This window comes from Lissotriton helveticus, chromosome 5_1, assembly GCF_964261635.1.
Source record: "Lissotriton helveticus chromosome 5_1, aLisHel1.1, whole genome shotgun sequence".
Classification (NCBI taxonomy): domain Eukaryota; kingdom Metazoa; phylum Chordata; class Amphibia; order Caudata; family Salamandridae; genus Lissotriton; species Lissotriton helveticus.
The window spans coordinates 2,080,119,015-2,080,143,379 of record NC_136065.1 but is presented as its reverse complement, the minus strand read 5'-3'; the positions used below and the strand labels follow the sequence as shown (position 1 = coordinate 2,080,143,379).

The following is a 24,365-nucleotide window of genomic DNA, read 5'->3' as shown; positions in this document are numbered from 1 at the left end:
CTTTCGAAGAACCCTGCAGCTGTAAAAAAATGAAGAAGGTTCAAGGCAGTCCCTGTTGAAGAAAAATACTATTGCTAGTGTATCTGATAAGAGACTGCACCTAGGCTCCTTATGGTTTTGCTGATGACTGAGGTAGATCAATGTCACAAGGCTTAAACATATTCCTGTTGCACATCATATCTCTTCTTTTGTCTGTTGGGACAGGTAAGAGCATTAGGAGGACTACTGAAGTTCCTTGATCGTCGGCGTGTTGGTGTGGAGCTGGAAGATATTACCATTGGGGTTCCCATTCTGGCCTTAAAGAAATTTTTGCTGTATGTATTTTTTCTTCAGTTCCAATTAAATGGCACATTTTAGACATTTTCCCTGAGCCCACATCTCTTGTGTTAAGAGCAGACTGCAGTCATCTAGTCACAAGTAATTTCTTTCTAGCAAGCTGTCTGGCTGTGAACTGATTATTGTGAACTTAGTAGGCTTGCAGCCTCCCTATTGCTTAACATTGGTTGCCTTTATTGCGGCCCTCACGTGTTTGCTCTTTATTTGATGGCTTTCCTTCCTCTTCTTGTGTTTGTCCCTCTCCTGGAGCATAGCCACTTTACAATCCTTTTGATTGGCCGACTTGTTTCCTTCTACTGGTCACTCTTAAGGAACTACTTTTTTAATTCATCACTCTATGAGAATGCTGCTTCCCACGTCCAACCCCTACACCCCCAGCCATGTTGTAATGCACCCTGTTCATCCCAACTTGACTATAAAAGCACATTAACAGAGGTATTTTTGGTGGGTCTGGTCAAAGAGCAGACTTTAAGGGTTGTTTTTGTTTGCCTCCTGCATTCCACATATTGCAAGAAAGCTCAAGGTTTGGCACACAGATTCGGTACTGGGGAAGGGCCATCTGCTACCCTCCCTATTCTAGCTGCTGAGGCATGACATTTCTCTTGGAAGCCCCTTAATCTGCTTCCTGGGCTACGACAGAGGACCAAATGGCTGATTCCTGTATAAAGTAATGTAGGCCTTGGCAAATGTTCCCCTTTACATTCTGACACTTCCTTTCTGTTCAGTTTCCTGAGTGAAAAAGTATTTGGAAAACAAAGCATGCCATTTATAAAGCTTAAAAACATTGACTTCATTGTACAGTTCTGAGATACGATGAGAGATGTGTTCGCTTTTCAGCCATTCTTGGTTTTTTTTAACTTTTTTTTTAAACAGTATTTAACAGCAAATACTGACAAAGGCAGCATCTTGACACTCGCATTGCCAATGCTTGTTTTTTCCTGCTGCTACCATTAAACTTCATACTGAGGAAATGTGTTCTGTGTTTCCTGATTACAGTTGTCTGCCAGGTTTCCTGCTACTGCCAGACATGCTCCAAGACAAGTGTAACCCTCCACCTGTATCATCTTTTGTATTAAATATAGTCCCGGACAGTTGTACTCCCGCCCGTAATTTGAGGTCAGGTAAAACTGATTGGGAAGAATGTGGCGTGGCCATAAAAAATCAGGCAATGGTCCAAAGTTGCATCGACGTTTATAGCATCCTTTCATTTTACGGCGCTCTCCTCCGGGGCTGCATCCTGCAGACCTCCTTATCCTCGTGTCCAGCTTCACGCTGCAGTTTAGGATTTCCCGTTGACCTCAGGGTTGGTGACATACTTTGCATACTTTGCAGGTTTCTCTGGTGTTTCAGACGCCATGCACGGTCACATCTGGATGATGTGGGGCGACTGAATAGTAACACGTACACACGACGGCATGCACACAGCGGATGTAATCATTCACTTGGACCAAGTTCTTGTAGAGTCATTTTGCTGGTTTGCTGCGTGACCTCACTTGTTTGAAGAGGTCAACTTTGTGATTAGAATTCCTTATGGTAGTCACTGATTGAGGGAGCCGTCTTGCATGACACCGGGTGACCATGGATGACACAGCCGTTGTAAATGGATAAAACACAGCCACATATACCATACCGAGGCATGGCTCACCCACCCGCACCCCGCCCCCCCCTTCCAAACTCAGGGACTCTCATCCTGGAAAATGAGAAAACCACACATGCAAAATCCACGCGCAGCGCTGAGCAGCAAGATCACCATTGTTGTAAAGGAAATACAAATAAAGATACATATTAAAACTATTTATTCTTTTCTTTTTAAAAGGACCGATATTGTGAACATGGACCAAGACACATACTGGTAAGAGAATGGATGGGTGAATGAATAATTTGGTAGATGCGTGGATAGATACATTAGAGTGTAATTAAATGATCGAAACGGGCGGTTCAGCTTTAGTCCATCAGGGCCAGATCTCTGCACGTTACCGGTGAAACCTTGTATTTGTGAAGCTCCTTCGGCATTGGACTAACCTTGAAGTCACCCCCAGTAGTAAGTCTTGCCCCCGTGCCAGTTAATTCCTCTCCATGGGCTGTACATTTCCTGCAGACCTGCTCTGTGCCCAGCTCTGCACCCGCTGCTGGGTGGGTGTGTGCTTTACATGTGCTCGACATGCATCAGTGCTTTACATGATTATGTCCCACAGATTCATTCGAGCACCAATGTAGGACACCCTGTGCTACACGGATGCAAGAACAGAGAGGAACCTTTCTCTTTCTTCTTTCTCTTCTCCCCTTTACTTTTCCCCTCTTTTCTTTTTACTTCTCTCCGTTTCCTCTTTCATTCTCTGTTCTTTTTACCAGCAATTCGACTGGTGGATGATCTTCATATGTTTCTATAATAATATTCATATTTATTTTGTGTACCTGGGTTTTCTTTTTATTACTATCTGTTCACTATAATAACATATCATATTTGTCATCTCTACTTATATTTTGAAATTCCCTTGTTACAATAAGATATGTTTTTCTTCTTTCTTCGCCATCTCATTAATTGCTGCAATGACATCTGTTTTTGATCTGTAATTCCTTTGAATTTAAATTACTCTTTATTATCTAATGTTCTGTTGAATTGCAATATATTATCAATTTGTTCTCTCCTTCAAATAACAATAAAAATATTTGAACAAAAAAGTGAACAGAGAGGAGATTGAAAGCAGAATGAATCATTCATTAAGCGGCCTACTAGCGGATAGAAGAGGACCATGCTCGCTGCCTATTTCTGATGGATACATCTGCCAGTGGATTCCTCACCTTGTGAATATCCCCTTGCGTCAGCAACATTTGGAAATTCTTTTTGTAGCTTCATGCCGACGTGGACGACGTCACAGTGGCACGACACCGTGCACGACTCCGCTGACGTCGCCAAATCCATAATAGGCCCACGCCGGCGTGATGACATCAGTTTCCTTTTTTCCGCGTCGTCAACGCTAACGGTTTCTAGGGATCCTCTGTAGCTGTTGGTAACTTTGTTACTGTTTGTTTCATTTCGGTGTCCTTTTGCTTCTTTGTGTCGAAATGTCCACGAAGAAGACTGGATTCAAGCCCTGCGGAGAGTGCGGCAAGATGATGTCTATTACGGATCCGCACGAGTGCTGCGTTTGGTGTTTGAGTCGGACCATGACTTCGAGGAATGTTCATCCTGTAAGAAAATGAATACTAAGGCTCTCCGTGAGAGGGAGGCGAAACTCCATGTTGCAAAATTGAAGAGCAGGAAGGACAAGAAGAGGTCGAGGTCACGGACTCGTCGTTCGAGGTCGAGGTCTCGCTCGAAGTCACGCTCAAGGTCGTCTTCGGTGCATGCTTCGAAGTCATCGAGGAAGAAGCACAAGAAGAGATCTCATGAGTCTCGCCATCACTCTGGGAAGGACTCGAGCTCGAGACCGAAGTCGCATGTGAAGTTACTTCGCAAGGATCTGGAGGCTCCGACTCGGAAGTTCAAGTCTCCGAAGGTAAAGCTTCGCCTGTGAATTCGCCTGTTCACTCACCGAAGCCGATGTCGAATCCTTCTCCGGCTCCGACTCATTCTTCTGACTAGGAGGGTGAGGGAGATGAAGAAGATGGAGGAGAAGTGGAGGCTCCGTTGCCTGCGGGTTCGTCAACCCCGGTGCATCAGCCTGAGGTTGAGGTCGAAGTCGAGAAGACTCCGCTCCCTCGAGAGCAGCCTGTGGGCTCTTATCGGCTTTTCTTGCTCCAGGTCAGGACCCTACTCAGTTCCTGAATGCTATGTATGGAGTATATTCAAGAGCTATGTACCCCTCTGGTGCACCGGTTGGTCCCACGGGTCCATTAGCATACAATCTGGGTATCCCCCAGACTTACGCTCCTGCGCCTTTTATGCCATTTATGCCGGCTCCGCCGCCGCCTTGGCTTTACTCGGCGCCGCCGAAGCCTTCGACGCTGAAGCCTTCGACGCCAAGACCTTCGACGCCGACACCCTCGATGCCGAATCCGATCCGACCTCGTGTTCAGCGGTCTGGTCCTCTGGCTTCGGGCTCGATTCCGGCTCCGACGGAGTCGATTCCAAATCTGTCGACTTCATTTATGAAGGAGAGGTCGAGGCGTGAGGCACAGAGATTTCTGGAAGAGCAGAGGTATCGTGAAGCAGAAATGGAAGAGGGTGAGCTACAGGATTCAGAGGATCTTTTCGATGATCTGAGAGAGGCTAATGGTCTTGAACTGTCCCCTGATTGGGATTTGGCCTCTGTTTCTGATGCCCCTTCTAAGGATGTTACACCTTATCACGTGGTCATAAGAAAGGCTGCAGACTTGTTGAATTTAACACTTCCAACCGCAGAGTATAAAGCTAATATACTGACTGAAGTCCTTCATTCGCCTACCTCTGTGGTCGAGCCTATGCTCCCTTTTAATGATGCTTTGGCGGAGCCTTTATCTAAGGTTTGGAAAAGACCCCTTACAGCCCCTGCTGGTTCGAGGGCGGTTGCAAGAAGGTACAGGGTGGCGCCTGGTGACCCAGACTTTTTATCTGCACACCCCTTGCCAGAGAGCTTGGTTGTGCAGGGGGCCTGCTTGAAAAAATCTGCAGGCGCTTTTCCACAGGTCCCTGGGGATAAGGAATCGAAGAAGCAGGACCAGGCTGCTAAAAAAGTATTTTCCTCGGCAAGCATGGCCAGGGAGATCTTAAGGATTTTGGAGGCCCTGGGCCGAACGTATTTTGGGGGTCCCTGTCCGCAACAGCTTTGAATTTATGATCCAATTTCACCTCTTTCATGCCCTCTTAGGCAATGTCACTAACAGTGCACAGGTACACTGGTTCAAATTCTAAATCAAATCAAATAGCACTTGTAAAGCACACGGCTACCGCCAACGGAGGTGTCCCGGCGCTGAGGCGGATCCTGCAGAGTAGGAGGAGGGGAAAAAGGACTCCAGACTAGGAACAGGCGAATAGCCAGGTCTTCAGCGCCTTCCGAAATGCGTGTTCAGTGTCTGCCTTACAAAGATGGCCAGACATGGAGTTCCACAAAGATGCGGTTCATCCATGAGAAAGCTCTACCACAATCCTGGTTTTAGAGAAGCGCAGGATCCTGAGAAGTTGCTGAAGATTGGATCTCAAGGTCCTCGCTTGGTGGTATTTCCGGAGTCTCTGTCTCAGATATACCGGGCCCCTTTCCCTGGATGCTCTATAGGCGATGGTGAGTGCCTTGAACACTTTCCTCTTTTGGACATTCAGCCAATGAAGGCTCCGCAGGTGGGGGGAGATGTGATGATGAAATGGCACATTTCTAATGAGTCTAGCTGCCGCATTCTGAATAACCTGTAGTCTTTGAATCAGATAGGCAGGAAGAGCCAGGTACAAGCTATTAGCATAGTCCGACCTCGATGTAACCATGGCATGGACTACAGTCTTCCGACAATCCATTGAAAGAAAATGCAAAAATTTCAGCAAGGCTTTTAGTTTCCAGAAACAGGCCGAAGAGACTTGGCAGATCTGGGCTTTACAAGAGAGGAGCATATCGAATTTGAAACTGAGATTGCTAGCTGCATTGACTGGAGTAGGTGGAGGGTTCAGCTCCGAAGGCCACCAGAGATCAGGAGACGGAGGAGAAGGTTGATTAAAAAACAACGCCTCGGTTCTGTCAGTATTTAATTTGAGGCAGCAATCCGTCATCCAGGTCGAGATATTGACCAGACAGTTCTTAAAATTGTCGAATGCTGCCTCTGCATGCTCATTGAAAGTGTACAGCAGCTGAGTGTCATCAGCATAGGACACAGCTTTCACTCCCCATTGTTTGACGAGAGAAGCCAGAGGAGCCAGATAAACGTTGAACAGAGTGGGGCTCAGGGCAGAGCCCTGGGGCATCCCAAACACGAGATTTAGGTTTGAAAATATGGGGGCGGAAAAAAAACACTTGCTGCGACTGGCCCACTAAGAACGAGCAGAACCACGCCAGCACATTACCCAACAGTCTCAGGTGCTCAAGTCTCTCCAGTAAAATTTGGGGAGACACTGTGTCAAATGCTGCGGAAAGATCCAACAGCACTAGCATGGCTTAGCTACCCTGGTCTAGGGCTTCTCTTACAGTTTCTGTCACTTCCAGGAGGGCAGTCTCTGTACTATATCCCGATCCGAAGCCTGATTGGGAGCCATGCAAACAGTTATTAGACTCAAGGAAGTTAGATAATTGCTTCTGCACTTCCTTCTCAAGGATTTTGGCTGGGACAGGCAGGAGGGAGATAGGCCTAAAGTTCTTGAGCTCCATAGGATCGGCATCTGCTTTTTTCAGGATGGGCAAGATGTAGGCCGCTTTCTAGAGGAAAGTGTAGATGCCCGTCATCAGGGAACAGTTCCAAATAATGTTCAGTTGCCAATTGAACCCATCAGCCAGCAATTTAATTAACTTGGCTGGGCAAGGATCACCAGGTGAACCTGATCTGCACTTGTTCAATTCTGCCAGGGATGCAGCAGGGCTAAACGGGATGAACTCGGACCACAACCTAGGTAGGTCAAGAGTGAGTTTTGGAATGATAGGAGACCCAGCTAAGGATAAAGCGGAGTAGATGGATTGCACTTTTTCCTGAAAAAAAAGAGATAGGTCCTCACAAAGGGGAACTGAGGGAACGATAATGCTGTCCAAAGCCATAGGGGTGATAAAGCCTTGGACTATCTTAAAGACTTCTTTAAGTGAGTTGTTGGAGGACTTAATTTGGCTGACCATAAAGTCTCTGATGGCGTTATGTTTTAGCTTGTGAATTCTTTTTTTACAACTGTTCTGTAGGCAGATTTTGCCTCAGGATCGTAGGCTTTACGTCATACACGCTCCAGCTTTTTACATGAGCTTTTCTCTACCCGAAAATCAGAAGTAAACCAGGGGGCAGACAGTTTCCTCCTGGCCACTTTCAAAGTCTTATTTGGTGCTACTCTGTCCAAGGCAGATGTGATCCAGGAATTGAAGGACCATGCGTCCCTGCAGGGGTCACCCGACAGCATAAGAGGGTTTGACTGTAACACAGAAACCATAGTCCCAGGGGAGATCTTTCTCCAATCTCTCCTTTCTTCAGACAAGGATCTAGCTTTATTTAACCATGTAGTGCTGGTCCACCTAAATGGAACTAACCAATGGTCAGACCAAGTAAGAGGAAGCAGAGCCTCCACTTTCAAAGTGGGATCATTCGTAAAAATACGATCCAACATGTGTCTGGATTTATGGGGGGAGGTGCACACCTTCTGAGCAAGATTCATGCCCTTAAGAGTGACTGCCAACTGAGAGGCCGAAGGACAGCTGCTATTGTCCATTTGGACATTGAAGTCTATGAGGATAAATAAAATTGGGATCCCTCAGAGCCAGGTCTGCAATAGTACCACACAGCTCAAGCAAGTGACTGGTGAGAGTATCCGGGGGTCTATAGACCAGCAACCCTGATATGGATAGTGCAGGGGAAGTTTTAATGCAGAAAGACAGGGACTTAATCATCCCAAAGCCATCTATTCTCTTGCTCAAGATTTCCTAGTCATCTCTCAAAATCACAGCAAGCCCACCCCCCACTTTGTTGGCCACTCGATTAGAAGTGACAACCCGTAAACCCCTGGTATCGCCAGGAAAATATCAGGATTGGAACTATCTTCTAACCACGTTTCAGTTAAAAACATAAGGTCCCAAGTGCTAGACTGCAATGCAAGCCAGATCTCATCAGAATGTTTACCTAGAGATCTACAATTTATCAGGCAGACCTTAAGATCAATGCTTGTGGCCACATGATATATTGAGGGTAACTTTGGGAGAGGGGGGTACAACTGTTTTTCGACCCCTCTTTGTAGCTCAAAGAAAAGGTACAGCTATTACAGTGAAGCTTTTGACCTGACTTATCCTGGCAGTCCACGTTGGTATCTAGGTCAATGCAAGGAGACACAAAACACCTTATTGTAGTCATACTTAAAAGCTGCTCCCTGGACCAGGCTAATCTGGCTGCTGGGACGAAAGGTGCAGCATGGCTGGTGCTGGCCGCGGTCCAGGTGCGGACAGGCGTAGACGTGCTTGCCTTAAGCGCGCAGGTGGCGCACCCTCTGCGCACACCTGCCAGAAGGGTACCATTAAATAGATGATCTAGAGGTCGAGCGGAAAAAACTAGACCGCCGACCCAAGATGACACCTGCAAATTTCCAGCCTGGGGAACTAAAAAATGTCTGCAACACAATGCGAGGACAGCAAATTTACCAGCAAACGGGGAGCAGGGGCAGAACAAAACCCGCTGCCCAGCGATTTCAAGGTACGTGGGGAGAAGCAAAGTATAGCTCCAGCACCCTGCAACACGCAAAGGTGCACTACCAACTAAGTAGACAGGGTCAAACAGCGGAGCCAAACCTCAGCAAGGCTAAAGTGAATAAAAACAGTAACAACCACAGATTCAAAATTTAAAAGCTATTGCTCACTGGAACACGCAGTAGAGCAATGATAGGGCATTTAAAACGATAAAACATTAAAAACATTCAAGTGACTAGGGGGCAGATTTATCAAGATTCCATTTTGCAATTTCTAAATAGCGATTTTTAAGGAATCGTTTTATTTAGAAATCGCAAAATGGAATGTATGTAGAAAATCGCAATTTTTTAGCGATTTCTTAGTCTTCCTTATTTGCGAATTCGCAATTAAGTAATAATTTCCCATGCATTCCTATGGGCCAGGAGGCCCATAGGAATGATTGTGAAATAATTCTCAATTTGCGATTCGCAATTTGCTAATCGCAAATTGGGAATAATTTCAAGGGGGCAGGGGTGTCACAAAGACACCCTGCTGCACCCCTGAAATCTACATGTGTGTGCATATGGCGCACATACATGCCCTATGGGCATGTATGTGCGTCACATGCCACCCTCACAAATGCCAAATAGGTCATTTTTAAAAGAAATCGCAAATTACCACCAACTACAAGTTGGTGGTAATTTGCGATTTCTTAACCCAAATTCGCAATTACGAAAACCTACATACATCGCATTTAGGGAATCGCAAAATTTGCGATTCCTTAAATGCCTAAGCAAAATAAGGAATCGCAAATTTTTGGGATTCCTTACTTTGCGATTTTTTTGATACATGTCAAAAACTGCTAATAAGCCTTTTGCGAATTCCGGCCTTTGCGAATCGCAAAAGGCTTGATACATCTGCCCCCTAATGCTAATAGACAGTAGTGGGTAGAGCAGAGGTAGTAGGAGTCTACCGGCATCTACACTTCTAATGTTTAGGGATATTGTTTTCAATATTGTAACACAGCAGCCCATTAATATTACTGCACATAATCTTTGTGACAACTTCTCATTTCCCATATTCCGGGTCCTGTTATGATAAAATGAAACTTTTTTTATGGATGTTGCATTAAACATAAATACAATATTTCTCTGTAAAATGTGTATAATAGACGTTAACCCTTCACCCACATTAAAATTAAAGGAAAATGGTATTTAAAACAGTCTGTTTAAGAATTATTCAAGGTCAGCAGAGCAACACTATGCAGAACAGAGCTGGCTCTAACAGCGGGCCCCCTGAAATGCTGGGGCCCTGGGCCAGAGCCCACTTTGCCCTTGCCTTAAAACGTCTCTGAGCATGGCGCTCAAATCGACTAATGCAACTTGTCTAATGGGACGCTATATCTATGCGTTGATGGATTCAGTCAAACGGCTGGTTCCAAAGCTTCCTGAGGTAGATAGGAAGGATTTTCAAGAGGTGATTGTTGACACTCAGGCTGCCGCTAGACAGGTCATTCAGAGTGGTCTGGACACTGCTGATTCGGTGGCAAGAGTGATGGGTTCTTCAGTGGCCACAAGAAGAGCGGCATGGCTAAAATCCTCTGAATTCTCTGCGGATGTCCAAGCTGCCTTGATGGATTTGCCCTTTGATGGGTCAGGATTGTTTGGAAAGAAGGCCGATGCTGCTTTGGAAAGCTTCAAGGACAGCAGAGCGACAGCGAGATATTTGGGCCTACAGTCCAGAGGTACTACAGGGAAGAGGTTCAGAGGTTTTGGCAGGTTTTCCTTTCGGGCCTACAGGCAGCCTCAGCAGCAGCAGCAGCAGCAAAATACGCCGTACAAGTCGTACAGAGGCAGGCAAAGAACTCGTCCTAGAGGTCGTCAGGCCTCCTCCTCCTGCTCTACCTCTTCCCAACCCCCTGCCACCACAGCAAAGCATCCCTAGATCCGCCATTCCGGATCATGTGGGCCCAGTGGGGGGCCGGCTTACCCAATTTCTACGAGATTGGGAATTGATTACATCGGATCTTTGGGTTCTCAATCTCGTGGAGAATGGGTATGCTCTTCCCTTTCGGGAATTTCTCCCCAATTACCCTCCTTGGCAAGGTTTTTGTGCGGAGGACCACCTGCTGCTCTTGCAGGAAGAAGTCCTGGCTCTGTTCAGAAAGGGTGTGATAGAGGTTGTTCCAGAGCAGAAGAGGGGTCAGGGGTGCTACTCCCGGTATTTCCTGATCCCCAAGAAGGATGGCAGACTTCGTCCAATCCTGGATCTCAGGATCTTGAAACTTTACCTGAAGCAGGAGAAGTTCAAGATGCTCACCCTTGCGCGGGTTCTTCAAGCGCTGCTGGAAGAAGACTGGATGGTGTCGATCGACTTGCAGGATGCGTATTTCCTCATCCCCATTCTGAAGTCGCACAGGAAGTATCTCCGTTTTACGGTGGGATCGCAGCACTACCAGTTTGCGGTCCTTCCGTTTGGTGTTACTACTGCGCCTCGAGTCTTCACCAAGGTGATGGCAGTGGTGGCTGCACATCTCAGAAGGTCAGGGGTTCCGGTATTCCCTTATCTGGACGATTGACTGATCAAAGCAGAATCTCCGGAGAAAGTGCTCCATCATCTGCAAGTCACAACTCAGTTGTTGTACAGGTTGGGTTTTTCAATAAATGTACCCACATCTCACCTGGTGCCCTCCCAGCACAACCTGTTCATAGGTGCAGTACTGGATACTACTGTATGTCGGGCATTCCCTCCACCTCAAAGGATTAGCGACCTACAGGAAATGATTCCTTTATTTCGCAATGGAGCGTTCGTTCCAGTCCTGAAGGTCCTACGTCTGCTCGGTCTGATGGCTTCCTGCATTCTGTTGGTCAACTATGCACGCTGGCATATGAGGGCACTCCAGTGGTGCCTCCGCAGGCAGTGGTATCAGCACAACGGAGATCTCAGGGAATCCATCAGGATCTCCAGAGAAACTGCAGCGGATCTGTCTTGGTGGAGTGTGGAGGGCAATCTGTCTCAAGGAAAGCCTTTCCAACTTCCTCCAGCGGTGGCCACAGTGATAACGGATGCGTCCACTCTAGGGTGGGATGCTCCTCTGGGGGATCTGGAGATCAAGGGTCTTTGGTCTCCAGAGGAAAGGTTGCTTCACATCAACCTTCTGGAATTGCGGGCGATACGTCTGGCGCTCAAGGCCTTTCTCCCTTCCCTTCCCTTCGCGAGCGGTCGGTTCAGGTCCTGACGGACAACACCACCGCGATGTGGTATGTAAACAAGCAGGGAGGAGTAGGGTCGCAGTGTCTGTGCAGAGAGGCTCTGCGTCTCTGGTCCTGGGTTCAGGATCATCAGATTTGTCTGATGCCAAATCATCTGGCCGGAGTTCTGAACGTGCGTGCAGACAGTCTCAGTCGGCAGTTCTCAGCCGACCACGAGTGGAGGCTTCATCCAGAGGTAGTTTGTCACGTCTTTCGGACGTGGGGAACTCCTCAGGTGGACCTGTTCGCCACTCGCGAGAATGCTTACTGCCCGTCATTTTGCAGCCTCCAGTTTCCGATGCAGGGAGCCTTGGGGGACGCATTTCAGTTGAGTTGGGACTCGCAACTCCTTTACGCGTTTCCTCCCATACCCTTGATTCCTCGGGTTCTGAGGAAGATTTGCCAAGACCGGGCCCAAGTTATATTGGTCGCCTCTGATTGGCCAAGAAGGGTGTGGTATACAGATCTTCTCCACCTCTCCTCGTGCCGCCGCTCCGTCTCCCTTTCAGGGCAGATCTCCTCTTTCAGATGGAGGGGCAGGTTTTACACCCCCACCTCCAGACCTTACACCTTCATGCCTGGAGATTGAACGGGGCAACCTGAATTCCTTTTCTCTCCCACATGATGTGGTGGATGTCATTCTATCGGCCAGGCGTGACTGCACTAAGTCAATCTATTCTTACAGATGGTCTAAATTTGTGACTTGGTGTGGGGAGAAGTCCATTGACCCTTTGAGGGCTCGTTTGTCAGATATACTCCTGTTCGCTCTTTCTTTAGCGCAGCAAGGTTTTGCTGTGGCTACAGTGAAAGGTTATCTTTCGGCTTTGTCTGCTTTTCTCTGCCTGCCAGATCAGCCGTCCTTATTTAAATCTCCTATTGTTTTAAGATTTCTGAAGGGCCTTACAAATACATTTCCTCCTACTCCTTTTATTGTGCCTCAATGGGATTTGAATCTGGTGCTTACTTTTCTAATGGGTTCCCCTTTCGAACCTCTGCATAATTGTCCCTTGAGGTTGTTGTCCTTTAATACGGTTTTCCTAGTTGCAAGTACCTCGGCAAGGAGGGTAAGTGAGCTTCAAGCTCTTAGTTCAAAGCCCCCATTCTTGACCATTCATGCTGAACGAATGGTTCTTAGGACCAGGGCTGCTTTTCTGCCTAAGGTGGTAACTCCCTTCCATCTAGGACATTCTATTACCCTTCCTACCTTCTATCTTCCCCCTCGCCCTTCCAAGGAGGAGGAGCGGCTTCACCGTCTGGACCCTAAAAGGGCGGTGAGCTTTTATCTAGATAGGACGAAGGACTATCGAGTTGATGACCAGCTGTTTGTTGGATTTGCTGGTTGCAGAAAAGGAAGAGCTGTGCACAAGCGCACACTTTCGAGATGGATAATACTATGCATCAAGATCTGCTACGCCCTGGCTGGTAAAGAACCTCCAGATGTCGTGCAAGCCTCAGCCAGACCCGCTAGTGCGAGGGGTTCGCCCTTCTCTGCACGAAGTCCTCAGACCAATTGAAAGAAGTTGGCACAGAAACTGGAAATAGAAAACGTAACATTTATTACACCTCATGAGGTGGTGCTACGGTTCAAACAGTACCCTTCGGCATTGCAAGATGTAGCACCACAAGCTAAGAATGCATGGTTTATTTATATCCGCCCAGGGGCTCAAAAGAAGGCGGTACAAAGCACAAGAGCACATTTTATGTACATATAAGGTAATATCGAGAGGCACAATCGATCAGTGGGAGGAGCTAACAGTCTTGGGGGCTTGACAAACACATTCCAATCTAGAGCGAATCACTACCAGATGTGAAGACTAATGGTCAGCGGCAAAGTAGGGGACACTATTTATAGCCTGTTACTGGGCAGATTCAAGCACCATGAACAGGAAGATAGGACAAAGCACATGGTCGGCACGAGGCAGCATGTAGCAGACAAAATGGCTGCCGTGAATACAAAATGAAGTCCACTAAATGTCAAGATAACGGCTAGAACTAAGATGTCTTTTGCTAATGCTCAATCTAATCGCTGTTAAATTACAACAGACGGCCCTTTTAGCATTAGCTAAAGACATACGCTCTTTTGGGATAATCTAAACATTCATCCTGTATATCTATACGCATCATATCAGCTACTTCTTTATCTAACATGTGTTGTGCTTTTACATTCAAAGTATTCTTCTTGAATGGTATACAAGCAGTTATGCACATAGAACATAGCATTGGGCCACAATTGATACACATACAACAGGTGAAAATCACTGCGATTGCAATACAGAGAATAGTCAGTAATTTCCAACCCCAAGCAGAAACTAGAGCCCAAAACCATCCAGCAAAAGTCCAGGTGCCATTCTTAGTATGAATCTCTGTAACTATTTTATGCAGTTTAAGAATTGCATCATACACTGAGGGCAAATTGTCAGGGATAAAAACGCAACAACTACTACCGATAACTTTGCATGCACCTCCTCTATCTGCTAACATAACATCTAACACCATCCTATTCTGGAGAGCTACAATCCTAGCAACTTGTAACTCTTCAGTAATATTTCCAAGTGCTATAGCAGTTTCATTAGTGACAGCTTCCACACCTCTAGTTAATCGTCACACTTTTCTCCTATTTAATGCAGCGCCCACAAAAGAAAACAGGCCCAGATTAAAATCAACATATTGCTGCAGACTAGTGTCTGTCTGATCCACATCATCAGTACTTATTGTCCTCTTATAACGATTCATTGAAATGTTCCTAAACAGTTTAACATCTCGATGGTATGAGGCAGGTGCTAGAAAAACAGGAGGCAACAGAAAAGAAACATAACATGCACCTGACCATCCAACTGGTAGTCTATGATATCCATGACTTCCACATACTAGATATGTGTTATGCAAAGCCAAAAACGAGCTATTATTTATTCCATCTATATTTAATACAGTAACACAATCACTAATTCCAAGTGGGATTCGTCCAGTACTTTGTACACATAAGTCTGCTTTAGTCCTTGTAACAGTGATTACAGATTGGTTGCTTGTGGTAAAGTCTCTTGTGTGGGTGAAAACATATGGCGTAGAAACATTGTCCAGTCAGTATTCCTCCCATTCCCATATAGTTCCATTTGCTTGAGGATACCCATGTTTGTCCTGATAACACTCTTTATTCAAACGGAAAAGAAGTCCACCTACTGTAGGTTTCCTAGTTGCAAACAAAAGAGTGTACCAAGCTCGACAAGAACCATTATGCGAGAAAGGAAGTGGAATAAAAGGTGTTCCTCCTTTCTTTTGATGCGCTGGAAGCATACCACATATCCAACAATTAGTGGTATTTGTTGCATTATGGGTATGGTGGAGCATCTGAACAAACGTATTATTAAGATAAGATTCTCGATGCTTCTGCTCATGATACGGAAGAGTGGAATGCTGGTGTTCTTCTGGGACTGGAGTAGTAACCACAAATAACTCATGAGCAGGAAACATCATTTCAACAGACCAGGTGATTACTGCTATAATTGTCAGAGCAGCAAAAACACCTATAACTCCCAATATCTTTTCTTATTTTTCATCATAGCAACAAAATCAACTTTCTCTAAAAACAAAAAGAAAACAACAAAACAAAAATAATCGTAGGAGCTCTTCTCCCATGGGTAGACGTTGTTTTCTTCACCGCAGATCAAGACAGGTGTCACTACACTACGCAGGGCTGATCCCCCCTCCCTTGTCACATCGGCATTCCGTTTCCACTACCCAGGGTGGTTGCTCAACCTGTCTCTTTAAAAAAAACCTGTAGATTCTTTCCTCGGTCTCAAGTTGTATCGCACTGCTCCAGGAATCGTCTGATCCGGGAAGAACTCCGCAGATTCGTCAGGTGATACAGCAGGGCCTCTCTCCGTAGTCAGGATCTCTCGATGATCAGTCAGCACAGCAGGTTCCACCAAGGTCGACGATACCTTCCGACAATGGGTACTATGCACCCAGTTTTTCTTGTTGGTGACTCGAACCACTGTTCTCGTGGCAAGGAGCACTTGTTCTGGTCCACGCCATCTCGGCTCCAAGCTGTTTGACCTCTCGAGCACTTTGACCATCACAAGGTCGCCAGGACGGAGTTCATGGCCTTCACCTGTAGATCTGTCAGGGAGTGCTTCTGGAACCTGTTGATGAATAGAAACCAAACTGTCGGTTAATTGTGCCAAATAGTCATTCATCAAGACACAAGGTACATCATACACAGAACTCGGTTTTGGAACTCCCCAAATATTCATGGGTCGTCCAAATACCACTTCGTACGGAGTGAGACCCGTTCTAGAATGTGGTACTGATCTGATAGACAACAATGCCAATGGCAACGCATCTGGTCAAGTCAAGTGTGTAGAAGCTTGAATTTTCGCAATTTTCAGCTTCAGAGTAGCATTATACCTTTTCACCAATCCTTCTGATTGTGATGGAACACTGCATGGAACTTCTGTTTAATTCCAAATCCCTTCAAGACATACTTGATAACTTCCCCAACAAAATGAGGTCCGTTATCATTCCATAGGAGTCCGCAAACACCAAACCTCGGGAAGAATTCCTTCAATAACACCTTAGCAGTAGTAATAGCAGTATTGTCCTTTGTGGGTACGCTTCAATCCATTTACTGAAGTCACAAACCACCACTAGAACATACTTTAAATTATTACAATGCTCAAGTTGGATGTAATCCATTTGCAAGACTTCAAAAGGTGCAGTTGGTGTAGCAAAACCTCCAGATGGAACTTGCGTTCCTTTTCCAGGATTATATTGTAAACAGATCAAGCAAGACTGCACTACTCTCTTAGCTGTGCTAGCAATTTCTGGATGCTCCCAAACTTGCGTAAACATTTTCGTTATTGCAGAAGCTCCAACATGTGCTAGCCCATGTGCCATCTGAACCATAGGTTGTACAAAAGCTATAGGCAGCTTCCATCTATCCATCTGCTTATTCCGCCAACAACCTTCATCATCTAACTCTCCTTCTTGAGACCATTGTTCACGTTCTTTGTCAGAGGCTGTCCTCCTTATCTCTCGTACTTCTTGCCTAACATCATGCCATCTCTCAGCTTGTGACTTCACTACATACATGGGAGTAGTGCTTCTTTGCGTCGCAGTTTCGCGTGCCACGTGATCTGCAAAGGCATTACCTTGTCCAATCTTATCTGTCACTTTCTTGTGCGCACTACACTTCACTATGGCTACTTTCTTTGGGCATGTCAATGCAATCAAAATATTATGCACTAAGTCACTGTGCATTATTTGCATTCCGTGAGATGTAAGAAAGCCTCTTTCCTTCCAGAGTAGGCCAAAATCATGCGCTACTCCAAAAGCATAGCGGATATCTGTGTAAATGTTTACACACAAATCAGTACTAACCTCACATGCTCGTGTCAAAGCTATCAATTCAGCTGCTTGAGCCGAATTCTGTGGTATACAAGCTGTCTCCACTATTGTTTCAAGCGTGGTGATTGCATAGGCGGCTGAGGTCGTACCATCTGATAATTTCAAACAAGACCCGTCAACCCACAATTCACCATCCACATCTGGAATGGGCGTATCTTGCAAATCAATGCGACCCTTTGTCTGTTCCTCAGTCAGGAATATACAAGCATGCATTTCTTGTGACTGAGGCTGAGTCACCGGATATGGCAACAAAGTAGCTGGGTTCAAAGTTGCACATCTCTTCAATGTAATGTGAGGAGCTAGGAATGTCAATTCATATCCTGTCAGACGAGCGCTAGTTAAGTGCTGCGTCTTTCTTTGATTCAAAAGAGCATCAACCGCATGGGGTACCAACACTAATAGCTTATGTGACAAAACTATTCCCTCACTCTGTCGTATTGACACAGCTGTTGCTGCAACTGAGCAAAAACACCCAGGCAATGCTCTAGCAACAGGGTCAAGAACTGCTGAAAAATAAGCACAAGGACGTTGCTTATCACCATGTAACTGGAGTAAAACTGACAATGCACATCCATCTTTCTCATGCACGTAAAGTGTAAAAAGCTTTGTGTAATCTGGTGTACCTAACACTGGTGCTGAACAAAGGGCTTGTCGTAACTGTCGAAAAGCATTTTCACATTCATCTGTCCATGGAAGGGGTACAGGAGTATCTTTCGTCAAAAGTGCTAACAAAGGCTTAACAATATATGAAAATCCCAAAATCCATTGCCTACAAAAGGAAGTAAGACCAAGAAATGCACGTACTCCTTTCTGTGTAGTAGGTACTGGAGTGTCTAAAATTGCTTGTATGCGATCTGATGTCAATGCACGTCCCTCCTTAGACAAAAGGTGACCTAAGTAGGTTACCTTTGGTCTACAATATTGCAGCTTCTTTCTCGACACTTTGTGATGATGTGAAGCAATAAAAGAAAGCAAAGACAGAGTACTCTTTTCACACTGCTCTGGGGTGTCGCCTGCCAGCAAGATGTCATCGACATATTGTATGAGAGCCACACCTTCGGGCAACACAAAATAATCAAGTTCTCTTTTTAATGCTTGACTGTAAATACTTGGACTCTCAGTATAGCCTTGAGGAACTCTACAAAATCTATACGATCGATTATTCAAAGTGAAACCAAACAAATATGGGCTGTCAGGATGAATAGGGATCGAAAAGAAAGCACTCTTCAAGTCTATAACCGAAAACGAAGTAGCAGTCGGGGGAACCAAAGTAAGAAGTGTTGTGATGTCAGAAACCACAGGGTCTGCAGTACAACAATCTTGTTTACCTCCCTCAAGTCTATGATGAATCTGTATACTCGAGTGTCAGTGTCTCTTTCCAGAATTGGAAGAATCGGGCTGTTGCAAACATTAAATGGGACTTTCTCTACAACTCCAACTCCAATAAGATCATGTACAATTCGTATGAGTGTTTCTTCACCCTCCTGTGAAATCCTATATTTTGGCAAGCGAGGTAACACAGCTCCCTCCTTGACACTAATCTGTACTAATGGGATAACCATTTGGCCCACATCAGAGTCTGAGGTAGCCCACAAAGTTGTAGGAAGTGAAGCTAATGCAATATCCTCTTTAACGAGACAAACTCTTTCAGGCTCGGAATGATTATCATTCAGAATGACACGCACTCCTTCAGGGGAACATCGTATTGTAGCTCTGAAATACTTCAGCATATCAAGGCCCACAATATTATCTGGTGTATTCGGATAAAGCAAAAATGGACAGGGAGCACTAAATTTACCAACATGAAATGCAAGTGGTTGTGACAGTGGGCTAAGGGAAGGTGTTCCATCGAAGCCTATCGAAGTAATAGTTACGGCAGACAGGGGAGCCCTCGGAACCAATTGTTTAGACAAGGCGCTACGAGTAGCTCCTGTATCAACCAGAAACCGATCATTAGAACCCAAAACATGTGCTGTAACATAGGGACCCGTCTGATCTACTGGAACTTCAACTGATTCCTTACCCCATCCTAGGCAATCCTATGCATGAACAGAATCGTAAAGGTCAGGCTGAACATGATCAGACATTTGATATTGATTTCGTCTATCAAAGGCATTTGGTCCATTCTGTGCTCGTACATTAGTATCAAATCGAGCACGATCATTCGTATTTCCTCTAGGCCCTGAAAACCCTGAACGATTTCTCATTTGTCCCCGCCCTCGTGAATTCTGTTGGGCACGCAGCACTGGGCAATCAGCAATCCAATGACCAAATTGCTTACAATATGCACATTGATTAATAGACAAATTCGTACGAATATAGGGGGGATTAAAAGATCCACGTCCGCCTCTATCATACCCTCTATCATAGCCTCTATCATAACCTCTAGAGGGCGGACCATAGACTTGGGCTAACATGACTTTCGTTTTCAAATCTTTAGATTTCTTTTCTTCGTTACCTTTTGCTTCTAATTTTTGACGCTCATAATATTGAGCCATCGTTAAAACAGATGCTGGAGAGGATGTAGTCCAAGAACTTTCACTGGCTTTTAAGTGGCTAGCTATCCCTGGCAACAGATTCGTAACATATTTGTCGACAAACAGATGTCTGCCTGTATCATCCGTCAAAGACTGACTCTAAAATCATGAAAAGCTTCCTCAAAGCGTGTAAAGAAATCAGAAACCGATTTGTCTACCTTTTGTTTACACAGTGCTAAAACAGTCCAATCTATCTTTTTAGGGGGAATAACTGTTTTAAGCTTAGTTAATATTGCTGCGGGGAGATCTAATATCAACCGATGTGGCTTTTGGGCGGGCTCTCTTTCTAAATCCAATCGTTCTAAAACCTTCCAATCGGCAACTTGATCATCAATTTTACGAACAGTCCGCCACATATCTGGCGATAAGATTAGGCCGAAAAATAAATCTATATCACATAGGGTCATAGTACAGGAATTTATAGCGCCTTCAACTTCCTCATAGAAAGCGGCTGGACTTTTACGCGGATCAGGTAATGCTGCTTTTAGCGCCATTACATCTGCTCTATTCCAAGGAGTGTACACCCAATTATAAACAAAATATCCTTTAGCATTAATAGAATTTTTATCATCATAGTCACCCGTTCCTTTAGGAGGAACATACAAGGGCGCGGCTTCCTGCATAGGTCTCATGTCGACTGGTATCTTATCTGTTCCGAAGATAGGAGACTGCGACACTCCGGGCGGATTGGACTGCGGAGCTGCATCCGCAAGCTTTTTCTTCTCCTTCAAGTGAACCGCTTCAGTTCGTAATTTAACCAACCGTCTAATCGTGCCATCCACCTGAGAGAGAACAAAAAGACCATCACGCATCTGTTTACGATCAGCTGCTATATCATTAGGTTCTAACACTAAAGAGTATTTTCGAAACAGTTCTACAACTTCCGTAGCAAATGTCTCAATAAAACATAACTGCTAATTTTCCGACCATCCCTGTATACTAGCTAAAAGATCGGGAGCAGAATCAGTACTACGTAATGCTTTACGAGCAGCTTGTCTGATATCAGATGCACGCTCAGCAGACAACATGGATCGAGTGCCCCACGCCTTTTGTTGCTCTGTGTCAGAATCCTCGTCACCTTCGGCCGGAGCAGACGGAACGGCATACGGAGGTGGAGGTCGGTCTAGTAACAAAAAATCATCTTGCGGTTTATTAAGGACAGGATAGAGAGACTGTCGGACAGGATATTGGCCAGATACCTGCAATCGGTGCTCTTTCTCCTCTCTCTCTTTCAACTCTTTCACTTCTTTCTCAACTCCAACGCTTTCTCATACACATTCTTTCGCTGTTCTTTCTCAATCAACGCTTGCTCACGCTTCTCTTGTTGTTGTACTTCTTTCTCCCACATACGCACGCATTCAAACATATCACGTCTAGACCTCCGCTCAAACATACATCGCTCCACATACTCAATCTTCCGTGCATCAGATGACCCATTCATTGGCCAACGTAACTCAGGATCCTTTTTGGTATATTTATGCCACAACGTGCTGTACATTATGGCAGAAAGACCAAATCTTATATACATATCTCTATTAGGCGTCCCCTCTGGGGGAGCTGGCTGCGATTCCTCAAGCCATAGACTGGTACCATTACAAAAGCAACACAACCTTCGAAGTGCGCTAAAAACAGGCATGCCAGAAATAATGCAGAATATGCAGTATTATACAGAAAGTAGCACTTAAAGTACCTTTAGTACGTTGCGCCGTTCAAATCAAATAATTGAAGAAAAATCTTCACATTGTCTTTTCCAAATACAAATATGCCACAGTAAGTGTTCCTAAAACTACCTTACCATACAAGGGCATCCAAAACCCGTAGTAGGTGCCGCAAAACGGCTCTTACCAATCATAGGGTGTCCAGATTCCAACTGCCAAGTTCTAAATTCGACTAAACGGTCACTGCACGGCGAACCAACAGAAGAGATCTCAGTCGAAGATTGGCGCCGCCTGGATGGTCAGATCGGAAAGAAGGGAAGAAACGCCTTGGGTGCCAAGACTCGGGTCTCTTCTGGCAGCGATCGGGTCCTCAGCGAAGTTCCAAACCTTCGTCACGACCAATCCTTCGGGCATCCGAGTGGTCTATGAGCCCCACGTGTCGGGCGCCAATTTGTCGTGCAGGCCTCAGCCAGACCCGCTAGTGCGAGGGGTTCGCCCTTCTCTGCACGAAGTCCTCAGACCAATTGAAAGAAGTTGGCAGAGAAACTGGAAATAGAAAACGCAACATTTATTACACCTCATGAGGTGGTGCTACGTTTCAAACAGTACCCTTCGGCTTTGCAAGAAGCAGCACCACGAGCTAAGGATGCATGTTTTTTTTATACCCGCACAGGGGCTCAAAAGAAGGCGGTACAAAGCACACGAGCAAATTTTATGTACATATAAGGTAATATCGAGAAGCACAATCGATCAGTGGGAGGAGCTAACAGTCTTGGGGGCTTGACAAACACATTCCAATCTAGAGCTAATCACTACCAGATGTGAACCCTAACGGTCAGCGGCAAAGTAGGGGATGCTATTTATAGCCTGTTACTGGGCAGATTCAAGCACCATGAACAGGAAAATAGGACAAAGCACATGGTCGGCAGGAAGCAGCTTGTAGCAGACAAAATGGCTGCCGTGAATACAAAATGGAGTCCGCTAAATGTCAAGATAACGGCTAGAACTAAGATGTCTTTTGCTAATGCTCAATCTTATCGCTGTTAAATTACAACACAGAGGGTATAAGAGCCCATTCTACTAGAGCAAAGTCTTCTACATCTGCTTTGTCTAGGGGTGTGCCTGTTGAGGACATTTGTAAAGTGGCAACTTGGGCCTCCCTCCACCCTTTCGCGAAGCATTACTGCTTGGATACCGAGGTGAGGAGGGAAGGCCACTTTGCGCGTTCTGTCCTCCAGGATTTTCTGGTATAGGAGAGTGGACACCCTCCTCCGTGAGTGGGGACTGCTGTTGGAATCTATTCACAAGATGAGGAATCCACTGGTAGATGTATCCATCAGAAGAACAAGTTACTTACCTTCGGTAACGCTTTTTCTGATGGATACAGTGTCTACCTGTGGATTCCTCACTGACCCACCCGCCTCACCGTTGTCCACGCTTCTATATCTGAGTAACTGTAAATGTTAATATGTTTTTATTGTTGAAGGAAAAGTTTAATTTCAATTGCTTTTCTGCTTGGTTTCACACTATGTGTGTTATCTTGACATTTGTGTACTGTGTATATATCTATTATTATTATTATTATTATTATTATTATTATTATTATTATGCGTTCTTATATAGCGCTCGATTACCCGTAGGCATCTCGGCGCTTGCCTTGGGAACCCGTCCTGGTTTTTCCCTGTGAGATACCCGTACTGGGCATCCCCAAGGTGAAAGCCAAGCATCCCGCCGCAGGGGGCCGTAGTGGAGATTAAGAAAGCTAATGCCCTTAGCTGCAGAGTGTGAACCTGTGACTCGAGTAGGCACCGAAACGAGAATTATCGAGTCCGTGGATATTTTGGGCTCAGGAATTGAACCCTGGTCCCGGGTCTGATCTCTGCTTCAGGGTCTGCCGCCTCTAACCAGTGAGCCACACTTCTCTTCTACTGATGTTGGTCCGTCCGTGTTCCTCGAAGGCACGGAAAAAAGGGCGGAACTGATGTCATCACGCCGGCGTGGGCCTATTATGGAGTCGGTGACGTCATCGGAGTCGCGCACGGTGTCGTGCCTCTGTGACGTCGTCCACGTCGGTGCGAAGCTACAAAAAGAATTTACGAATGTTGCTGACGCAGGGGATATTCTCAAGATGAGGAATCCACAGGCAGATACTGTATCCACCAGAAAAAGCGTTACCGAAGGTAAGTAACTTGTTCTTCTGCATCTCTAACAATCACCAATAACAGCCATATTGGACCGTTGTTTGATTGATGACTTTTGCTTAGGTTTTAAGATCTGTTGTAGCCTCGTTCACTGGCTAGCCCCATTAACCACCAGCAGCCTCTCCCAGCAGCACCCTCCTGGGGAAGTACCTCCCTTTATGAGAAGAGTTCCCACACAGGTGTGTGTGTATCCCACAAATATCAAAAAGAATGGGGGAGGTAGAGATTTTTTCGAGCTAGATCCGCCTGTTGCCGATACCACTAACCTGTGGTATATCTCCAAGCTCAATCCACAGGAGCGACGAGAATTTACCCACACTCCTAAAGTCCATCCCTGGATGAGAAGATACAGAATACTCGCACCCCCAGACTGACTCTAGGAGATGTGGGGACCAGAAGCCAGGACTTATACTTCAAATCCCCTAGCTAATTCCCTCGGAATGAGCAGAGAAGAAGATATGTGAACCTACAGGGAAAACAATAAAGATAACATTAGGACCTTATCTCCCCTTCCCTGTAACGATATAGGTCATGTATTGACTTAGTGCTGGCTTTATAGAAATCACACAGCCCCTTACCAGCTGGACATCTCCTGATGTCAAAACGAAAATTGGTCTGTGACCAGCAATGCAGAAAAAATGTCTTCCAACTTCCAGGACAGGCAGAAGAACTATTCACAAATGAGGAAGACTTCGCAGGCTATATCCAGTTGTCAAAAAAATATAATGGCTTC

The 24,365-nt window shown here is 45.6% G+C and overlaps 1 protein-coding gene across 7 annotated transcripts in view; it reads left to right on the top strand.

The window, feature by feature from the left end:
• The window catches only part of MSH5 (mutS homolog 5), a 1,532,005-nt gene that overhangs the window by 473,247 nt on the left and 1,034,393 nt on the right, over window positions 1-24,365 (top strand). For all 7 annotated transcript variants that reach the window (XM_078646032.1, XM_078646030.1, XM_078646035.1 and 4 more), the window contains 2 exons: window positions 205-314; window positions 2,153-2,188. In XM_078646032.1, the coding sequence (XP_078502158.1) occupies window positions 205-314; window positions 2,153-2,188 (146 nt within the window). The remainder of the gene's footprint in view (window positions 1-204; window positions 315-2,152; window positions 2,189-24,365) is intronic.